The sequence below is a fragment of the Lepidochelys olivacea genome, assembly GCF_965140295.1.
Source record: "Lepidochelys olivacea isolate rLepOli2 genome assembly, chromosome: 15".
NCBI lineage: Eukaryota > Metazoa > Chordata > Testudines > Cheloniidae > Lepidochelys > Lepidochelys olivacea.
The window spans coordinates 28,199,881-28,221,933 of record NC_140425.1 but is presented as its reverse complement, the minus strand read 5'-3'; the positions used below and the strand labels follow the sequence as shown (position 1 = coordinate 28,221,933).

Here is a 22,053-nt window from a genome sequence, read left to right as displayed (position 1 = left end):
TCACCATTAGATTTTAAGCCATACATCTAAGTAGCATTTCTTTCTTCTTCGAGTGATTGTGTCCACATGGGTTCCTCACTCTTGGTGTGTATGAGCCCCATCACATGTAAGACTGGATTCCTTTGGCCAGCGATGTCTTTTGGGGCCCCACCTGTGCCCTAGATGTCCTTGTGTCCCCCTACCCAAGGTATAAATGATTAAGTGGTATAAATGATGAATTGTTACCACCTGTGGCAGCGAGACAAAACCCTACTTAACTTCGAGTTTGCCTGTTGCCTTTAAAAAAATAAAAACTTTGTTTGGTTTTTTTTTACTATTTTTGTTACTTTTTTTCCATAGTTAATTAGTAGGCTCCCTGGTATTGGGACTCAAGCTGTTATGGAAGAAAGCTAAATCTTCAGGGTTTAAGATAAGCCTCTCCTATGATGCTTCTATGCAACTCAGTGGTGGACACTTTACGCTTGAGACGAGTTGAAGACACGTCAACTCTTATCTCAGTTTTGAGGGTCCTGGACAGGGAAGCCCATGTCTCAACTTTTCTCTGGAGCAGTGCTTCTTCCTATCCCTTCTTGAAGAATTTGACAAGTGGATCAGAATTGACAACCGGGGTCTCTTAGCGATCTCAGTCCTGGAGCTCAGAGTGGATCATGGCTCAACTGGGGCACTAGCTAAGAGGGGTATGGAGGGAGGACTGAGCCTTAGCTACAGCCTTCTTCTCCATGTCTGAGCACTTTCATTAAGTGCTCCTAAAGAAATAACATTAGGCAGGCATCCCTAGCCTTCTGAGTCAGCTAGGGAAAAAAGCAGCTCAGGGATATTATAAAAGGAGCAACGCTCAGGGATATTCCTTTTGCCTCAAGGGACTTCCAGAATCATAGGACTGGAAAGGATCTCGAGAGGTCATCTAGTCCAGACCCCTGCAACTCATGACAGGACTAAGTATTTCTAGATCATCCCTGACAGGTGTTTGTCTAACTTGCTCTTAAAGAGCTCCAATGATGGAGATTCTACAATCTCCCTGGGCAATTTATTCCAGTGCTGAACCACCCTGAGAGGAAGTTTTTTCCTAATGTGCAACCTAGACCACCCTTGCTGCAATTTAAGCCCATTTCTTCGTGTTGCATCCTCAGAGGTTAAGGGGAAAATTTTTTCTCTCCTCCTCCTTGTAACAATCTTTTATGTACTTGAAAACTGTTATGTCCCTGCTCATTCTTTTCTTCTCCAGACCAAACAAACCCAATTTTTTCAATCTTCCCTCATAGGTCATGTTTTCTAGACCTTTAATAATTTTTGTTGCTCTTCTCTGGACTTTCTCCAAGTTGTCCACATCTTTCCTGAAATGTGGCACCCAGAACTGGACACAATACTTAATGCCTAATCAGTGTGGAGTAGAGCGGAAGAATTACTTTTCATGTCTTGCTTATAATACTCCTGCTAATAAATCCCAGAATTATGTTTGCTTCTTTTGCAACAGGTTTACATTTCTCCCCACTTCAGGAACTCCCACCCTCTTGGGACCTCCGTATAATATTAACAGACTTTTGTGTCCCTTCTTTGAACCCTTAGCACCCTTTATCCTATACCACCTATCAATGAAGGTTGCCCTTTTAGTATGTATTGCATCATCTCAAAGGGGAGGGGAGATTTCGTCTCTTATGGTGGGTCACCTTTATACATTGTTTCATTAGGACAGTATTATTCCCAGGCCTCATCCCCAATTCCTGGCCAAAATTGTTTCAGAACTCCATATGAACTAAAATTAATTCATTTACCAATTTTCTTCCCCAAGCCTCACTCAACTCCAGGGAGGGGTGGGGGAACTTTGTATGCTTGATATAGTAAGGGCATTATCATACTACTTTAATGGGACAAAATCATTCAGGAACACACCTAGACTATTTGTGGCCTTTGCAGATAAGGTTAAGGGTCAGGCAATACATATCCTCACACAGATTATGAAAATGGGATTCCAGCTAAAAAAGAACATGTTACAAACTAGCCAATTTAGAGCACTTAGCCTTTTGTAGTGGTAAACACCCATTTTTTCATGGTTTGTGTGTATAAAAACATCTTCTGTATTTTCCACAGTATGCATCCGATGAAGTGAGCTGTAGCTCACGAAAGCTCATGCTCAGATAAATTGGTTAGTCTCTAAGGTGCCACAAGTCCTCCTTTTCTTTTTACCCTAACTATGGTTCTTTCAGAGGTGTTGTCCACATTAATTCCACAACCTGCTCTCCTTCCTCACTCCTATGGACACCTACTCCTCAGGGATTCTGTATTGGCAAAGGAACTGAGGGACAGTTGGGCCTGCCGCCTTTTATGCTCTCAGTTTGGGGGTGGGGGGGGAAGCAGGTAGAAGAACATCTAGGCGCAGCCCCAGTGGACTCTGTTGGCCAAAGGATCTTGAACTTGTGCACCAAGAGTGCAATCTATGCAACACCAAAGAACCAAAGTTACTATAAAGTAATGTTCTTTCCTCCCTTTGGTACAGTTAAAAGAGGTCACCACAAACAATGCTTGACCAACTCAAGCCTCACCAAAACCCAACATTACATCTTTTCTCTGCTCATTTCTTTGTCTAGTTTAGATATCAAGAGCTTTGGGGCATTTGTCTTTTTTGATAGGCCTGTTAGTAGTAGGCAAACCCATGGTGCTGCAGAAATAATAAACATTGAATGGTCACTATGGAAAAATAGTCTAGATCTTAGTTGCAAAGGAACATTTAGTTGTGACCGGAAAGAGTGCAATGTACACAACTAAAAATATTTATCTTTCAAGGCTTGTCAGAGATCACACAATAGAACTACCTCTTCAATGATCCATCCCAAGAGTAATTGGATGAATTAGCCTTTCCATTGAAGGAGGATGTTCAGTTCTAGTTATTTGTTTAAATTCCCTACAGATTAAATTATAACACATCCACTCAAGGCTCTGTTCCTGCTCTGTGAACACAAGAAAGGTCCATCTAGCCCACTATTCTGTCTTCCAACACTGGCCAATGCCAGGTGCTTCAGAGGGAATGAGCAGAAGAGATAATCAAGTGACCCATCCCCTGTTGCCCATTCCCAGCTTCTGGCAACTAGGGACACCATTCCTGCCCATCCTGGCTAGCAGTCACTGATGGACCTATCCTCCATAACAAAGAGAAAGTATCCACCTCCACTGTAGCTATAGTACTTTTCACCAGAATTAAATTAACGTAAACAAGAAGCCAACCAACTATTTAATTGAGCAGAATATTTTGAGCATTCAGAAAACTAGTGGAGAAAGGGAAACCAGCTGACAGTTTATTTGGGGCACTGGGTCGGCAGGGTCATATATTGAGCGCCATGGAGGCACCACTGCAGGGGGCTCCACAGTCGACTCGACAGGGGAAAACTTTATGATAGCCATGCACGCAGCACCTGCATACCTAATTGGAACTGATATGAGCAATCATTCAAAGAATAGATAGGCACTTCCTGTCATCATAAAATGAGGAAAATATAGAAAGTGTTTTAAAGTATTAGTGACTGCAGGATAAATTTAAGTCCAGTTAAGAGGGAGATTCTACAGCAGCTCTTGAATAATCAGTGTTTACAAATCCTGAGCTTCTTTAATTACATTGCTTAAAATATTTGTGTTCTTAATTTAGATTGAACTGGCCAATCCAGATGATGTTTTAGAAGAGGCCCAGGCAATGCTTGACGACAGCCAAGAATGAGAACAGACTGATGATAAAGATATGAGAAAAGAACAAAAGACTCATTGTTACTTCTTCATTTGAGATCTATGGTTCATCTTTCTAGATCTATGGTACATGAGACGGTGTGTTTTGTAAAGCAGAGAAGCAGCACCAAAACCTACTTGGTTCTCAAGAAATTAATTAGTTCCTCAAAACTGCCACAATGTACACTTCATTCTGTATTTCCATTTGGACAGGATCCATTTTACTCAGGAGTTTGGACGCTGAAGAGGCCTTATAGGAAGAAATAATTCTGCCCATGAATAAATTAGAAGTAGGTGTTGACCTCCTTTGACACTATATTATAGAAAACCTATGTCTGATCGTAAACCAATTGCCAGGCTGTTTTAATACCAGATGGCCATGGTCAAGTGGGCTGAAAGCCAAGCACACACTTGTTAGGATATAGATATTCAGGCCTATCTGCAAAGGCCTGTACTTTAAGAATTTAGGTGTATTCTTATCACTTGGCTAGTTAGAGGTATAAAAGAAAGAATCAAAATCACTGTCTGCCCGTGTAAGGTCCTTCTCTTACTGTGACAGTCTGAGGCCCTGTTCTTAGGCTAAGGCCTTTGGCTAAGCGACAGAGGCAGCCATAAGCTGAGAAGCGACCGGTCACATCCTCACATTCCAAACTAGTCACACTGAAAGAAGGTGCTATTGGGCTGTTAGGAATACACTCCTGTCCTGATAATGCCTGTCACCTCCAGAGAAAGGGAAGTACCTAGAAGATGTAAAAGGAAATTTAGGTTGATAGCTTTCTGTCTGGTAAGAACTCACTTATCAATAGACACAGCTGGGAAACTCTTATGTCTTTATAGATGTAGTTGTGAAATCCTCACTTCTGTATTGTTTTGTCATTATAGTTCCCACTTTGCTATTGTTTATTGGCATGGTCTCTGTCTGGTTCTGAGATTGTTTCTGTCTGCTCTATAATTAATTTTGCTGGGTGTAAACTAATTAAGGTGGTGGGATATAATTGGTTAGCTAATCATGTTACAATATGTTAGGATTGGTTAGTTAAATTTCAGTAGAATGATTGGTTAAGGTATAGCTAAGAATATTACTATATAAATTAGGGGCAAACAGGAAGTAAATTGGGATTTGAAAATAAGGAAAAAGGAACTTGGATTTAGGCTTGCTGGAAGTTCACCCCAATAAACATTGAATTGTTTGCACCTTTGGACTGAGTATTATTGCTCTCTGTTCATGCAAGAAGGACCAGGGAAGTGGGAGAGTGAAGGAATAAGCTCTCTAACAACACTATCCATACTTTCATGTCAGTTGCAAGAATTAAAGTCATGGATGGCACTCTGAATGAAAGTCCTCCTCCTGGAAGGTCTGTATTTATATTTTCTTCAGACCATAGCACTAACTCAGTGTAATACTAGTGCTCCTGTTAAATTAAAAACAGACTAGTACAGATGGGTGAATGAAACTACGTGCTGGCATAGATGTCAGCCTGGTATTGCAGAAAGAGGTGCATTCTGCTGGTGGGTGCAGTTAGGGTTTTTAATATGGGCTTGCTTGACTTTGCCTTCTATACATCCCAAGAGTATTAATTGAGTTTACAAATTTCTGTACATAGGGGTAGCTTTATTGGAACTAAGAATCATTTTCATGCTGCACTGAACACCATTTAAAAAAATTAAATGAAAAGGTGAGATGGAACCTGGTTTGCAGCCAGATACATGACTGCCATACTGTAGTGTGTTACAAAGAGGTCATTTTCCAGCAAGACAGCCATTCCCAAAACACTACCCATAAGTGCCAGGTTTACAATAATGTCCATTTAGTTATGGGGAGATGATTTCTTCCCAAAGTGACTACTAGTCTTGATCCAAAAAGGCTGCAGGTTTCATACAAGAAATTCCTTATAATCCTACAGAAGTATTTTCTAGCTCAACTTGAAAGGGAGGAAGGAAATAGCGATCTATTACGATGCCCTGTCACAGCTGAGGAGGATTTCTCCCATCAAAGCCCAAATGAATTGGCTTTTGGTAGGTGAACTAGATATGTAGGGGCTGCCCAGGAGAATAGAATTCTTCCTACATTTCCTATCACCCACAGGCTATAGTAGCAGCCACAGCCCTCCATATTCCCCCAAGTTTTTTGGCCAAAAGATGCTGAAGTTTAGTTGGACTGGTCACACCTTCACCCTCACTCCCACACAGTAAGTTTCTGCTGAGAATAGCTCTGTGAGATGCTGAGGGGAGGAGTATAGTGCCCTTGCCCAGCATCCCTATGGCATGCCCTCCCTGTACAGAGGAATCCCAGTGTTTCCATTAGTCTCACAGCTTTTTGTGCCTGCACAGGGGAGATGGGAAGCTGCATTTCCCTTACATACTCCATAGTAAGCTATAATGAATTTTCAAAAACATGTTTTGAAATACCCAGTCTTCTCAGTAACTATGTATGGTCTTAGTAGAAGCCACCACTCTACTTAACAGCTGGTGCTCTAGATAAATGTCATCAAGTAGGCCTGAGAACCACTGTGTGTGATCAAAATCCACATCTGGTAAATAGAAGGCAAATTCTAAGCCTAGCTCTACCTCTCTCTTGCCTTCAGTAAGTCACTTAACTGTAGAGCAGTGGTTCTCAAGCAGGGGTCTGGTGCCTCTTGGGGGGCCACAAGCAGGTTTCAGGGAGGCTGCCAAGCAGGGCTGGCATTAGACTTGCTGGGGCCCGGGACAGCAAGCTGAAGCCCCACTACACGGGGCTGAAGCAGAGGCCCGATGCCCTGCCACCCGGTGCTGAAACTGAAGCCTAAGCAACTTAGCTTCACGGGGCCCCTGTGGCATGGGGCTCGGGCAATTACCCTGCTTGCTACCCCCTAATGCTAGCTCTGGCTTTTACATGAACAAAAATAGTTATAGCCCACGTGGACTGTGGAATTGTTATAGCATGTTGGGGGGTCCTCAAAGAAAAAGGTTGAGATCACCTGCCCGAGAGCACACATCGTTAGGCTGAAGTCAATGAAGGCATGCTAGGTTACGTTAGATATATTTCCAAATTGGTGCAAGAGATATATGTACCTTCTGCAGAGAACTGCTATGAGGATTCATATGTGTAAAGCACACAAGTGCCATGTTACATCAGAATATCTGAAGCTGATTCATGAAAAAAAAACCAAAAAAAATCACTGTTAGTCAGTTAGTGTGTGATTAGTTCATCCAATTTACACTGAACTTCTGAATATCAATGAAAATGAGAATATATTTTTGAGGGGAGTTCATTCAAGTGACTCCCCAAACTCTAATTTAAGTGAGAGCCTCCTTAAAAAAAAACATTGAGTCGAGAACACTATCAATGTCAGGTTTAGTCCTAAGAATAAAGCAGTGTTAAAGTGAGGAAAAAGACTGTGACCACATTATTCTCTTTATGCCTATTTGTGGAGTCAGGAAGGGTTTTGTCTGCACCTGGTAGCCCATGTACCACATTACACTCAAGATTCTGAATGCTGAATCACTGAACACGTAAGAGGATATCTTCACAAAACTGAGATTATTACTGGCACCGTGTAACTAAATGGAGTAAAATGAGTGACAGTTACAGAACAAGATGTTTGTCAGAAGTCTTGGTGACAAGACAAATTATAAGCATATTTTATTTCAATTTTAAATCTAAATCTAATATATACAAAACCGTTGTTTAAACTGTTTAAAGTAAATGCTTAATACCATTAGTATAAACGGGAACAGAATAAAATTGAGTGCACTGTACTGTTTAGAGAACAGACTTGACATCATGAGTTCTGGTCTTTATTTGTGCCTCTGCCATGCAGTTAATATGTAATCTTGCACAAGACACATCTTTTGTGACCATTTCCCCAGCTGAAGAATGGGGAAAATACATAAATGAGTTGTGCCTAAAGGCTTAAAGTGCAGTTATGGTCAGAAAAAATGACTAGTAATAGCTCTAATTTAAAAGGAATGCAAACAGTTAAAAAAATTAATAAGGTGCCCTATTTACCTTGTCCTTTTACAAACCCACATTTTCTATTTTTAAAAGTTTTCCTCTGCTGTTGCTTTGTGAAAGATTCACACAAGAGGGGAAAAGGGACGTATCCAGGAGAAACAATGAAAGCGACCCCCTTCTACACACACCCTTAGGGGGAGGGGAGGAGAATGTATTTATTTATTTTCTATGCTCTTTCATCTATAGCTATTTTGAAGAGTTATAAATAAATTGGAAGGTACAAAGCTTTCAGAAAAGTGAAGTTTTATTTAAACTTGATAGTGTCCCTTTAAGATATTTGCTCCAGTATGCTTACTTTACCACAGCTTTCTAAAAGTCTACTTTCCCAGGTTAAGTAAGGTATCATTAGATTTATCACTGTCAACAACTCAGTAAAGGATGGGCAACTGGGTTTTTTGCTCCGGCTGGTAAATTTTCAAGACCATTTCAGAATGCCGTTTACTAAAGTTTTTACTAATATAATCCCACTAGCACTACAGGAACGAACAGTTGTGGAACCGTGAGTGGAATTCTGCTCATCAACTGTTATATTTCAGCTGCAAAAACACTGGTAATGTCAAAACCAGAGAGAATTTCTGTTTGACTTTCATATCCAGGAGTTTTTGGGGACTGCAACGCAAAGAATGTTTTTGCTTGTGAACAGAGCAAAATAGGAGCAAAAATGTCACTGAGATATAGCCACAGCACTCTGATACAAATTTCAAAGTAATTTTTTAGAATATAAACTGCACTTTGGGTCCAGTCTTCTCAACACATCTTATTGGGAGTTGTGCTTTTGCTAATAAGTCAATTGCATTGATGCAAGTGGGACTACTCATGATAATAAGTACTACCCTCAGGAGTCAGTGTTTGCAAAATTAGGACCTTAATTTGTAAAGCATGTTGACTTCATCTGGTAAAGAGGCCAGGCATAACTGACTTCATTCAACGTAAGCAAAAGCATGCACAGCTCCACTTGAAGTCAAATAGGCATAGCTCCGATTAGGCCATGACTGAATTTGTTACCTCCAATCACAAAATTACAGGATTACGTTCTATATTAGCAGCTACGAGCTGAGATCCCAGTTCTGTTCCATGGGATCTGAACGTATCACAAACTGGTAGTTTCTGGCTTCAAAGAGATTTTTCACCAACTATCCCACCCATTTCCATCCTTCAGTGAAGGCAGGAGAAACGCTGTCCAAAAGCCACAATTCACTTTTAAATGTATCCAGAGTCACACAAATTCTGAACGAATTGAGGCCAAATCCTATAATCCTTGTCAAGTGTGAGTTTTTGCTTGAGGAAGAACTTAGAATTTGACACAATAGCTTGAGGCTAAAACAGCAGCTTCGTTCAATAAAAGATGCAGGTCTTACAATTAAGAAGCAATCCTACTTCTTCAAACAAAAATCAGTTGTTTTCATAAATAAGTCTATGTAGCAATAAGTAGTCTTCCACAGCATTTTGGAAGCAAAAATCATGTGTAATTAAGATTTAATATCTTAGATACAATATTTGAGCAAGCAGAAGATTTTTCCACTGAACAAGATCAAGGCGGAGCGGTTTACTTGGGATTCCCACACAGACAAAGCGCCTTTTATCATTTGTATCTGAGATTTTATTCAAAAATATATTTAATATATAAAAAGTATAAAATATTTGCTACTTTGGTTTGGAACAAAAGCAGTAGCTCTACTGTGGTTTAGTCTCTACCGGTGTATGTTATTGCTAGAGAAAAGCCATTAATAGCAAGTTTTCAACCAAGAAAAAAAAAATATATCTGGTGGTAGTTTCTCCATCTATTTATTTTTTTAAAACGGTTCTTTAATGAAAACAGGTAATTTTATCACTTCGGAGAACATATCTGCTCTCATGAATTTTAAAGCAGGTATTGCTTTTCTCTCTATTTTCTTCCCAAAAGAAGAGCAGACTTAGGGCCTCAATCCTACAGATAAAAAGAACAGGAGTACTTGTGGCACTCCTGTTCTTTTTGCAGATACAGACTAACACGGCTGCTGCTCTGAAACCAGTCCTACAGATGCACATCACAATAGGACTGATCATGGGTATCTGGTAGCTGCCATGGCAAAAGGCCCTATAGAAATTAATACAGTAATAGTTACTTGGCAGAAAAACCATGATTGGGGGAGCTAGTGGGAAAAGGGAAGGTGGAAAAGCTCTCAATTTTACCTTTCATCAGACTTTTAGAGTTCACAGTTTAGCACTGAAACCAAATGCTAATTACTCCAAGTCCCAAGTAATTTGTATTGTGCCATGCTACATGTATTGGACAAGCAATACTTTCTAGCAAACACCAACATCAAATAGAAAGAAATACGTCTTCCCTCCCACCACTAACAAATACCAAGGCCTAAAATGTAATTCCTCTTATGCATTGATATATTCACCATTAAAAAGAAACAATTCAGATGATAAGAAGAAGGATGAGAGATGCATGCTCAGTGCAGCCATACCCCAACATCAGTCTCTTCAGATGTCAGTTGTCTAAGATATCATGGTATTTTTTTACTGTTATAAATTAGCACAGAACTTATAAATCTCTCCTTAAAATAAATCAACAGTCCAGCTAGTTCACGCAAGGAGGAGTCAACATAGCAAGGCAGAAACAAAAAATGGATTTGAAACCAAATATAGCTTTATACAAAATGGCTGCCAGGAGGTGGCAAGGTGTCACCTCTGTGGTCCAGCTGATCCTGGAGTCGCGCAAACTCAGCAAGTTCATTCAGTTCTTGAAACTGCCTGTCTGTTTTGTGGCTAACCAGTGACCTATAGAAGTGGACTGCAAATACAATGAAAATCAATCCAAAAGGAACCATAATAGATGTTGAGGCAATAGCTGCTGCTGCTCCTGGGGTGATGGTGGAATTGTTGCCATGGACTGACTCATTAGAAGGTGTCCCTTGTGGAAGAAATTTCACCCAACACAGCAGCACCACTTCTGCAAGGAAGAGCAAAGTCCCAATGACAGTGGAAAACGCCCAGGCGAGCTCAATGTGCCGGTGCATACGCTCATGCGGAGACTCATTAACAGAGTTGAGATTGTGCACATTACTAACGGCCTCTATATTTGGAAGAATGCAGGTGCTTATCATGAGAGCAAAGAGGTGAACGGCAACAAGCACAGTAGTACAGGCACTGAAAGCTATCAAGAGACCTGGAGGGTAGACATGTTTTGAATCTAGCTGAACTTCCACCATAGCCACCTGGAAAGGAAGAAGAAAGATTTAATACTGAACTGTATATTTTAATCTATCACTTTACAAACAACAGGTTTAACATTAGCCGGTTTGAACATTTCCATTTTAGATCAATACAATATTTTAATGATATAATTTAATTCTCACTACATCTGGACAATGAAAACAGACTTGTCAATGTCACTTTGATTGTCATGCAGTAGTACTATGCTGCAAAGTTTGAGCTCCAGACACTGCAGGGAAGTCCTAATCAGAGAGTGGATAAACATCCGATTTAAAACATTCAAAGCTGGATTTTAAAAAAACTAAAATAAATTTGAAATTATGGCAATTCATATTAAAGCCTAAATTTATTTTAAATCTTTTAAAATAATTTGAATGGAATGAGATAATATTCAGACAGTACATGTTTGCCAAATATTTTAAAATAAAAGTTAAACCACTGAACTGCTGGAAGTCAGTGGCTAAGCACCTGAAACTAGAGTTTGTTGAAGTTCTCAAGAAACTTAACAGCAGTAGCCTCTTCTCCTGGTGCAAAGAATAGTTCATTCAAAGTTGAGAAACCAGTTAGGAGTTGAAAAAGCAAAAAAGTTTTTTTTCCTCTTCAAATTCATGAACAAAAACAGGAGGTTCAGATCTACTACTTCTAAAAATACTGAAGAACATGGTGACCAGAAACAATCAGATCAGTTCGTTAGCTTCCTCTAATTAGTTGTTTTAAATGCAATACTGTTTTGATACAAAAAAATAAATTTACATATCCAGCACATTAAGGTTGTTTTTATTTAAATAACATTTTAAAAATGCACAGAAAACATTTTTCATTGAATTCCAATTTCCATCCATGCAGCTTGACGCAAGTCAAAAGTAAAAATTTAATGAAGGAAATAAACATCATTCATTATTTTACAACAAAACAATGTAAAAAAAATAAGGCTCTGAATAAGTGTTTAGCTATATAATAGCTTAAATTGTGAGAACATATATAGCATGTCTTCCTGGTTACGAAGAAATACCAAGAACAATCTAGATACTATATTTAATTGCAAATAAACGTTAATAGCAACCAATGAGAATGAACCTTTCTTTAGGAAAACAAAAAGAAAAAAGAGTACAAATGCAAAACAAGATTAAAATAGATATTTAAATTGAGATTTCCTGCTTGCCATGATTTAAAAAAACACTACTGATTTTTAATCAACCACCCTGCCTTAAATCCAAACCAAAACCAGTGTAAATTTCTTATCATGTTAGGTTATAATTGAAACATTTTAACTAATCCTACACTCTGGGCCTGAGGTAGCCAATGGGGCCACATTTCACTTAATCCATTTCTAAGATACATCTATTGTAAAACGCATCGTCAGTAAAGACAACACATAAGTTAATGCCAACAAAATAACTGCCCTGCCAATTCCAAGTTAATTTCCATAAGTCAGCCAGGCCTTGAGGATCAGCATTTTAAGGCTCTGTTAGGCCACAAGGGAAGTGAAACAAATTCTAAAAAAAAGTAGGAATACTTCACTGTATTTTTCCCCAGCCATACAAAATTAGAGATTGTCAGTTTATCCATCTCCTGCTGATCTCAACTACAGGAGTGATGCAGACTCTAAGGATAATAGCTATGTTCATACTGCAGTAAAAAAAAACCCGTGGCTCTCTGCTGACTTGGGCTTATAGAGCTTGGGCCTGGGGGCTAAAAATTGCAGTGCAGGTGTGCAGAAGCTCAGATTTTTGAGACCAACCACCTTCTGGGGTTTCAGAGGCTGGGCTCTAGCTTAAGCCCAAACATCTACACCGCAATTTTTAGCCTTGCTACCTGAGCCCTGCAAGCCTGAGTCTGCTGACCTGGGCCAGCCACAGCCATGCCACAGATCTTTTATTGCAGTGCAGCTGTGGCCTAAGATACATGGGGCCCAAAGCGTAAAGCGCTTCTCCACTATGCTAGGGATAGCCAAATGAGAATGGTGGAGAGGGTTGGGAAGGCTGGAAGGAAAAGCAGTATCTCTACTACTTCCTCTTTGCCTCTAGCCCCCAGACATCTAGAAAGCCACTCCTCAGCTACATGGGACAGAGTCGAGGACTAGTTCCCCAGCACAGGCGTCTCCTCTCAAGTCCAAGCACATTAGTAAGGCCGTACGAACTAGCATGTGGTCACCATGCATAGCTGCAATCCTCCCATCCCCAAAGGTTATAGTGGAACAACTCCCAGCAGGAACCATGGGAACTGCAAAGCCAAGGGAGCCATGCCTAGAGGCCTCCATGTGGATGACCCAGGGTTGCAATGATGTCCCAAGGTCCAAAATAGATCTCAGAACATCCACAGGTTTAAGGGGTGGAACTCCCTTCCAGATCTGTAGGTGGGCAGGAAGAACCACGCTCTGGCTGTATGACTTGTAGGAAACTCCTTGAGTGAAGATTTGGAGCTAGTCTCTCAGGTGCACTAGAGCAGCACTTGGCAAACAAGGGGAAGGTGGACCTGTGTAGTTTTAGGCCACCTTTATTTCCCCTGATTTTGGAGTACATCTGGGGCACAACCAAACTACTGGGGGTGGAACCACTCAGGGATGCTCTAACTTGAGGAGGGTTATCACCAATACAAGGATCTACCCTACTAGCCAGGATTGCCAGGGTACACCCCAATTTTTCCCTTCTCGCTCCCACTCCAGAATATCCCCTACACCAGCTGGGCCAGGCAGGGCTGGCATTGGACCAATCTAGCACTCCTCTGTTTGGGCAGAATGCCTTAAAGCTGCATCATCATTGGAGTGGCACTTAGGAGCACAGTTGCCAACTTTCACGCAGTAAACAAGCACCTCGACTTTCACAGTAAGTAAAAAATCAAGCTAATCCCATTTGAAAACAAGGCCAAAACAAGCCCATCCCTAAGAACCCCAACATTCTATGTGACTAGATCCCCCTGGCCCGCAGTCTGGGACTGTGGTGGGCCCGCTGTGCACCCCAACTCTCTCCCCTCTTCTCCCCGCCCTTGCCCCTGCTTGCTGGGAGCTGATCTTAAAAAAAAGGAAGCAACAAGCTACAAGCAAAAACTAGCCAACAAGCAACTCACAAGCCAATTAAGACAAAGACAAGCCCAATTTCTGCGTTTTTTCCATGGGTTTGGCATATCTGCTTAGGAGTGGCCAAGGATGTGGGGTGAAAAGCTGACCCCACTAAATTCAATGGAAGTTTTGCCATTTACTTCAGTGGGGCCAGGATTTCACACCTGATCCTAATGAAGTTCTCCCCTGCCTCTGCCACATGAGGCAGAAATAGCTCAATGTTCCTTTAAATGTAAACTGAGAGGTTTCCATTCATTTTAGAAAACTTCACTTGATGGTCATGTATTATATTTATCATCCCTGCTGGGCCATATAAACTATTTCATTAGTCAGTGCAGAAATGCCCCTAGCAAGAGAGGAAACTTTAAAAGCAACTCTTTCAGAAGATTCTTATAAGCATTTACAGTTGCTTAGAGACTTTAATCCTGCCATTTCTCTTGAAAAACAAATACATTATCCTGATAAATTTGTCTGAGACAGAGCAGTTGCTTTTGAGTAAAGCAGAAATAACAGGAAAATTTCAGCAAGCAACCTTTATCAGAGGGCTTGACGAATTTGTCAGCATGTGTTTAAGTCCAGAAAGAAAAGTGACAGGCTGCATAAGGAATAGAATAGAAAATACTGAAAAGGTTATAAAAACCATGGAAGATTGTCATACTGTGGACAGTGCTGATCACCCGATATGAAAAGAGGATAGAGGAGAAATAGAGAAGGGGTCCAGAGACAGATGATAAAAATAGTTTGACGCATAGAAAGACAAAGACATTAACATTATTGGTATTCTTTAGTTTAGAGGCGAATAAGAGGGACACAATAGAAGTATACAAAATAATTAATTGTAATAGGAAACAACTTTCTTCCACAACAGTAAATCTGTGTAATTTTAAAAAACAATTAGCTATTCATATGGATGATGACATCCAGTTACATTAAGTAGGATTTTATTTTATTTTTTAAAAGAGGGGCTATAAACCCTCATGCTTCAGGGGATAAACTAACCACTATTTGACTAGGATAAGGAAGAAACTTTCCCAGTATGCAGGTTATTCCATCATTTTCCATGCTGAGGTTTTTTGCACCTTCCTCAGAAGCAACCGATACTAGCACTCCCAGAGACAGTCCCCATTTGTTGACTGTAGACAAATAGGCCACAACTCCCCTGTTGTCAAAAATATGCTTGCGACTTTACCACATTTTTCCTCTCTAGTCTGTTAACAGGATCTACAAGCCAACATCAACCATGCAAAGCACTGTGGCATGCCTGGGTTATACTTTGTCTAGACTATGTACTTGCTAAGATAAATAGCCTATACATAGATATTGAAAGGAGAAGTAATAAATAGGCACTTGTTGTCATAATAAAATCAGGAAAGTTGTAGGAAGTGTTTTAAAGGATTTAGTGAAAGACTGCAGGATAAATTTAAGTCCAGTTAAGAGGGAGATTCTACAGCAGCTCTTGAATAATCAGCGTTTACAAATCCTGAACTTCTTTAATTACATTGAGTACAATATTTGTGGTTTTAATTTAGATTGAACAAGCCCATCCAGATGATGTTTTAGAAGAGGCCCAGGCAATGCTTGACGACAGCCAAGAATGAGAACAGGCTGCTGATAAAGATATGAGAAAAGAACAAAAGACTCATTGTTACTTCTTCATTTGAATCATCTTTCTAGATCCATGGTACATGAGACGGTGTGTTTTGTAAAGCAGAGAAGCAGCACCAAAACCTACTTGGTTCTCAAGAAATTAATTAGTTCCTCAAAACTGCCACAATGTACACTTCATTCTGTATTTCCATTTGGACAGGATCCATTTTACTCAGGAGATTGGAAGCTGAAGAGGCCTTATAGGAAGAAATAATTCTGCCCATGAATAAATTAGAAGTAGGTGTTGACCTCCTTTGACACTATATTATAGAAAACCTAAGTCTGATCATAAACCAATTTCCAGGCTGTTTTAATACCAGATGGCCATGTTAAGTGGGCTGAAAGCCAAGCACACATTATCCATACTTTCATGTCAGTTACAAGAATTAAAGTCATGGATGGCACTCTGAATGAAAGTCCTCCTCCTGGAAGGTCTGTATTTATATTTTCTTCAGACCATAGCACTAACTCAGTGTAATACTAGTGCTCCTGTTAAATTAAAAACAGACTAGTACAGATGGGTGAATGAAACTACGTGCTGGCATAGATGTCAGCCTGGTATTGCAGAAAGAGGTGCATTCTGCTGGTGGGTGCAGTTAGGGTTTTTAATATGGGCTTGCTTGACTTTGCCTTCTATACATCCCAAGAGTATTAATTGAGTTTACAAATTTCTGTACATAGGGGTAGCTTTATTGGAACTAAGAATCATTTTCATGCTGCACTGAACACCATTTAAAAAAATTAAATGAAAAGGTGAGATGGAACCTGGTTTGCAGCCAGATACATGACTGCCATACTGTAGTGTGTTACAAAGAGGTCATTTTCCAGCAAGACAGCCATTCCCAAAACACTACCCATAAGTGCCAGGTTTACAATAATGTCCATTTAGTTATGGGGAGATGATTTCTTCCCAAAGTGACTACTAGTCTTGATCCAAAAAGGCTGCAGGTTTCATACAAGAAATTCCTTATAATCCTACAGAAGTATTTTCTAGCTCAACTTGAAAGGGAGGAAGGAAATAGCGATCTATTACGATGCCCTGTCACAGCTGAGGAGGATTTCTCCCATCAAAGCCCAAATGAATTGGCTTTTGGTAGGTGAACTAGATATGTAGGGGCTGCCCAGGAGAATAGAATTCTTCCTACATTTCCTATCACCCACAGGCTATAGTAGCAGCCACAGCCCTCCATATTCCCCCAAGTTTTTTGGCCAAAAGATGCTGAAGTTTAGTTGGACTGGTCACACCTTCACCCTCACTCCCACACAGTAAGTTTCTGCTGAGAACAGCTCTGTGAGATGCTGAGGGGAGGAGTATAGTGCCCTTGCCCAGCATCCCTATGGCATGCCCTCCCTGTACAGAGGAATCCCAGTGTTTCCATTAGTCTCACAGCTTTTTGTGCCTGCACAGGGGAGATGGGAAGCTGCATTTCCCTTACATACTCCATAGTAAGCTATAATGAATTTTCAAAAACATGTTTTGAAATACCCAGTCTTCTCAGTAACTATGTATGGTCTTAGTAGAAGCCACCACTCTACTTAACAGCTGGTGCTCTAGATAAATGTCATCAAGTAGGCCTGAGAACCACTGTGTGTGATCAAAATCCACATCTGGTAAATAGAAGCCAAATTCTAAGCCTAGCTCTACCGCTCTCTTGCCTTCAGTAAGTCACTTAACCGTAGAGCAGTGGTTCTCAAGCAGGGGTCTGGTGCCTCTTGGGGGGCCACAAGCAGGTTTCAGGGAGGCTGCCAAGCAGGGCTGGCATTAGACTTGCTGGGGCCCGGGACAGCAAGCTGAAGCCCCACTACACGGGGCTGAAGCAGAGGCCCGATACCCTGCCACCCGGTGCTGAAGCTGAAGCCTAAGCAACTTAGCTTCACGGGGGCCCCTGTGGCATGGGGCTCGGGCAATTGCCCTGCTTGCTACCCCCTAATGCTAGCCCTGGCTTTTACATGAACAAAAATAGTTGTAGCCTAGGTGGGTTGTGGAATTGTTATAGCATGTTGGGGGGTCCTCAAAGAAAAAGGTTGAGATCACCTGCCCGAGAGCACACATCGTTAGGCTGAAGTCAATGAAGGCATGCTAGGTTACGTTAGATATATTTCCAAATTGGTGCAAGAGATATATGTACCTTCTGCAGAGAACTGCTATGAGGATTCATATGTGTAAAGCACAGAAGTGCCATGTTACATCAGAATATCTGAAGCTGATTAATGAAAAAAAAGTCCCTGTTAATCAGTTAGTGTGTGATTAGTTCATCCAATTTACACTGCACTTCTGAATATCAATGAAAATGGGAATGTATTTTTGTTGAGTTCGTTCAATTGACTCCCCAAACTCTAATTTAAGTAAGAGCCTCCTTTAAAAAAACACTGAGTCGAGAACAGTATCAAGGTCAGGTTTAGTCCCAAGAATAAAGCAGTGTTAAAGTGAGGAAAGAGACTGTGACCACATTATTCTCTTTATGCCTATTTGTGGAGTCAGGAAGGGTTTTGTCTGCACCTGGTAGCCCATGTACCACATTACACTCAAGACTCTGAAAGGTGAATCACTGAACACGTAAGAGGATATCTTCACGAAACTGAGATTATTACTGGCACCGTGTAACTAAATGGAGTAAAATGAGTGACAGTTACAGAACAAGATGTTTGTCAGAAGTCTTGGTGACAAGACAAATTATAAGCATATTTTATTTCAATTTTAAATCTAAATCTAATATATACAAAACCGTTGTTTAAACTGTTTAAAGTAAATGCTTAATACCATTAGTATAAATGGGAACAGAATAAAATTGAGTGCACTGTACTGTTTAGAGAACAGACTTGACATCATGAGTTCTGGTCTTTATTTGTGCCTCTGCCATGCAGTTAATATGTGATCTTGCACAAGACACATCTTTTGTGACCATTTCCCCAGCTGAAGAATGGGGAAAATACATAAATGAGCTGTGCCTAAAGGCTTAAAGTGCAGTTATGGTCAGAAAAAATGACTAGTAATAGCTCTAATTTAAAAGGAATGCAAACAGTTAAAAAAATTAATAAGGTGCCGTATTTACCTTGTCCTTTTACAAACCCACATTTTCTATTTTTAAAAGTTTTCCTCTCTGCTGTTGCTTTGTGAAAGATTCACACAAGAGGGGAAAAGGGACGTATTCAGGAGAAACAATGAAAGCGACCCCCTTCTACACACACCCTTGGGGGGAGGGGAGGAGAATGTATCTATTTATTTTCTATCCTCTTTCATCTATAGCAATTTTGAAGAGTTATAAATAAATTGGAAGGTACAAAGCTTTCAGAAAAGTGAAATTTTATTTAAACTTGATAGTGTCCCTTTAAGATATTTGCTCCAGTATGCTTACTTTACCACAGCTTTCTAAAAGTCTACTTTCCCAGGTTAAGTAAGGTATCATTAGATTTATCACTGTCAACAACTCAGTAAAGGATGGGCAACTGGGTTTTTTGCTCCGGCTGGTAAATTTTCAAGACCATTTCAGAATGCCGTTTACTAAAGTTTTTACTAATATAATCCCACTAGCACTACAGGAACGAACAGTTGTGGAACCGTGAGCGGAATTCTGCTCATCAACTGTTATATTTCAGCTGCAAAAACACTGGTAATGTCAAAACCAGAGAGAATTTCTGTTTGACTTTCATATCCAGGAGTTTTTGGGGACTGCAACGCAAAGATGTTTTTGCTTGTGAACAGAGCAAAATAGGAGCAAAAATGTCACTGAGATATAGCCACAGCACTCTGATACAAATTTCAAAGTAATTTTTTAGAATATAAACTGCACTTTGGGTCCAGTCTTCTCAACACATCTTATTGGGAGTTGTGCTTTTGCTAATAAGTCAATTGCATTGATGCAAGTGGGACTACTCATGATAATAAGTACTACCCTCAGGAGTCAGTGTTTGCAAAATTAGGACCTTAATTTGTAAAGCATGTTGACTTCATCTGGTAAAGAGGCCAGGCATAACTGACTTCATTCAACGTAAGCAAAAGCATGCACAGCTCCACTTGAAGTCAAAGAGGCATAGCTCCAATTAGGCCATGACTGAATTTGTTACCTCCGATCACAAAATTACAGGATTACGTTCTATATTAGCAGCTACGAGCTGAGATCCCAGTTCTGTTCCATGGGATCTGAACGTATCACAAACTGGTAGTTTCTGGCTTCAAAGAGATTTTTCACCAACTATCCCACCCATTTCCATCCTTCAGTGAAGGCAGGAGAAACGCTGTCCAAAAGCCACAATTCACTTTTAAATGTATCCAGAGTCACACAAATTCTGAACGAATTGAGGCCAAATCCTATAATCCTTGTCAAGTGTGAGTTTTTGCTTGACGAAGAACTTAGAATTTGACACAATAGCTTGAGGCTAAAACAGCAGCTTCGTTCAATAAAAGATGCAGGTCTTACAATTAAGAAGCAATCCTACTTCTTCAAATAAAAATCAGTTGTTTTCATAAATAAGTCTATGTAGCAATAAGTGGTCTTCCACAGCATTTTGGAAGCAAAAATCATGTGTAATTAAGATTTAATATCTTAGATACAATATTTGAGCAAGCAGAAGATTTTTCCACTGAACAAGATCAAGGTGGAGCAGTTTACTTGGGATTCCCACACAGACAAAGCACCTTTTATCATTTGTATCTGAGATTTTATTCAAAAATATATTTAATATATAGAAAGTATAAAATATTTGCTACTTTGGTTTGGAACAAAAGCAGTAGCTCTACTGTGGTTTAGTCTCTACCGGTGTATGTTATTGCTAGAGAAAAGCCATTAATAGCAAGTTTTCAACCAAGAAAAAAAAAAAATCTGGTGGTAGTTTCTCCATCTATTTTTTTTTAAATGGTTCTTTAATGAAAACAGGCAATTTTATCACTTCTGAGGACATATCTGCTCCCATGAATTTTAAAGCAGGTATTGCTTTTCTCTCTATTTTCTTCCCAAAAGAAGAGCAGACTTAGGGCCTCAGTCCTACAGATAAAAAGAACAGGAGTACTTGTGGCACTCCTTTTCTTTTTGCAGATACAGACTAACACGGCTGCTGCTCTGAAACCAGTCCTACAGATGCACATCACAATAGGACTGATCATGGGTATCTGGTAGCTGCCATGGCAACAGGCCCTATAGAAATTAATACAGTAATAGTTACTTGGCAGAAAAACCATGATTGGGGGAGCTAGTGGGAAAAGGGAAGGTGGAAAAGCTCTCAATTTTACCTTTCATCAGACTTTGAGATCACAGTTTAGCACTGAAACCAAATGCTAATTACTCCAAGTCCCAAGTAATTTGTATTGTGCCATGCAACATGTATTGGACAAGCAATACTTTCTAGCAAACACCAACATCAAATAGAAAGAAATAAGGCTTCCCTCCCACCACTAACAAATACCAAGGCCTAAAATGTAATTCCTCTTACGCATTGATATATTCACCATTAAAAAGAAACAATTCAGATGATAAGAAGAAGGATGAGAGATGCATGCTCAGTGCAGCCATACCCCAACATCAGTCTCTTCAGATGTCAGTTGTCTAAGATATCATGGTATTTTTTTACTGTTATAAATTAGCACAGAATTTATAAATCTCTCTTTAAAATAAATCAACAGTCCAGCTAGTTCACGCAAGGAGGAGTCAACATAGCAAGGCAGAAGCAAAAAATGGATTTTTAAACCAAATATAGCTTTAAACAAAATGGCTGCCAGGAGGTGGCAAGGTGTCGCCTCTGTGGTCCAGCTGATCCTGGAGTCGCGCAAACTCAGCAAGTTCATTCAGTTCTTGAAACTGCCTGTCTGTTTTGTGGCTAACCAGTGACCTATAGAAGTGGACTGCAAATACAATGAAAATCAATCCAAAAGGAACCATAATAGATGTTGAGGCAATAGCTGCTGCTGCTCCTGGGGTGATGGTGGAATTGTTGTCATGGACTGACTCATTAGAAGGTGTCCCTTGTGGAAGAAATTTCACCCAACACAGCAGCACCACTTCTGCAAGGAAGAGCAAAGTCCCAATGACAGTGGAAAACGCCCAGGCGAGCTCAATGTGCCGGTGCATACGCTCATGTGGAGACTCCTTTACAGAGTTGAGATTGTGCACATTACTAACGGCCTCTATATTTGGAAGAATGCAGGTGCTTATCATGAGAGCAAAGAGGTGAATGGCAACAAGCACAGTAGTACAGGCACTGAAAGCTATCAAGAGACCTGGAGGGTAGGCATAATCTCTTTCTAGCTGAACCTCCACCATAGCCACCTGGAAAGGAAGAATAAAGATTTAAAACTGAACTGTATATTTTAATCTATCACTTTACAAACAACAGGTTTAACATTAAGAGCTTTAAACATTTCCATTTTTAGATCAATACAATATTTTAATGATATAATTTAATTCTCACTACATCTGGACAATGAAAACAGACTTGGCAATGTCAC

General features: G+C 40.1%; 2 protein-coding genes across 10 annotated transcripts in view; one reads left to right on the top strand and one right to left on the bottom strand.

Moving 5' to 3' along the window:
* Positions 1 to 4,899, top strand: part of MORN3 (MORN repeat containing 3) — a 67,226-nt gene extending 62,327 nt beyond the window's left edge. For all 5 annotated transcript variants that reach the window (XM_084649383.1, XM_084649385.1, XM_084649386.1 and 2 more), the window contains one exon: positions 3,638 to 4,899. In XM_084649383.1, the coding sequence (XP_084505509.1) occupies positions 3,638 to 3,706 (69 nt within the window). In that variant the 3' untranslated portion in view covers positions 3,707 to 4,899. The remainder of the gene's footprint in view (positions 1 to 3,637) is intronic.
* A 2,454-nt stretch (positions 4,900 to 7,353) lies between these two features.
* The window catches only part of LOC311531730 (calcium release-activated calcium channel protein 1), a 38,475-nt gene continuing 23,775 nt past the window's right edge, over positions 7,354 to 22,053 (bottom strand). For 4 of the 5 annotated variants that reach the window (XM_084649391.1, XM_084649388.1, XM_084649389.1 and 1 more), the window contains one exon: positions 18,902 to 21,874. In XM_084649391.1, the coding sequence (XP_084505517.1) occupies positions 21,308 to 21,874 (567 nt within the window). In that variant the 3' untranslated portion in view covers positions 18,902 to 21,307. Of the gene's footprint in view, positions 10,912 to 18,901; positions 21,875 to 22,053 lie in introns of those variants that run through there. The other variant, XM_084649390.1, reaches the window with a different exon arrangement.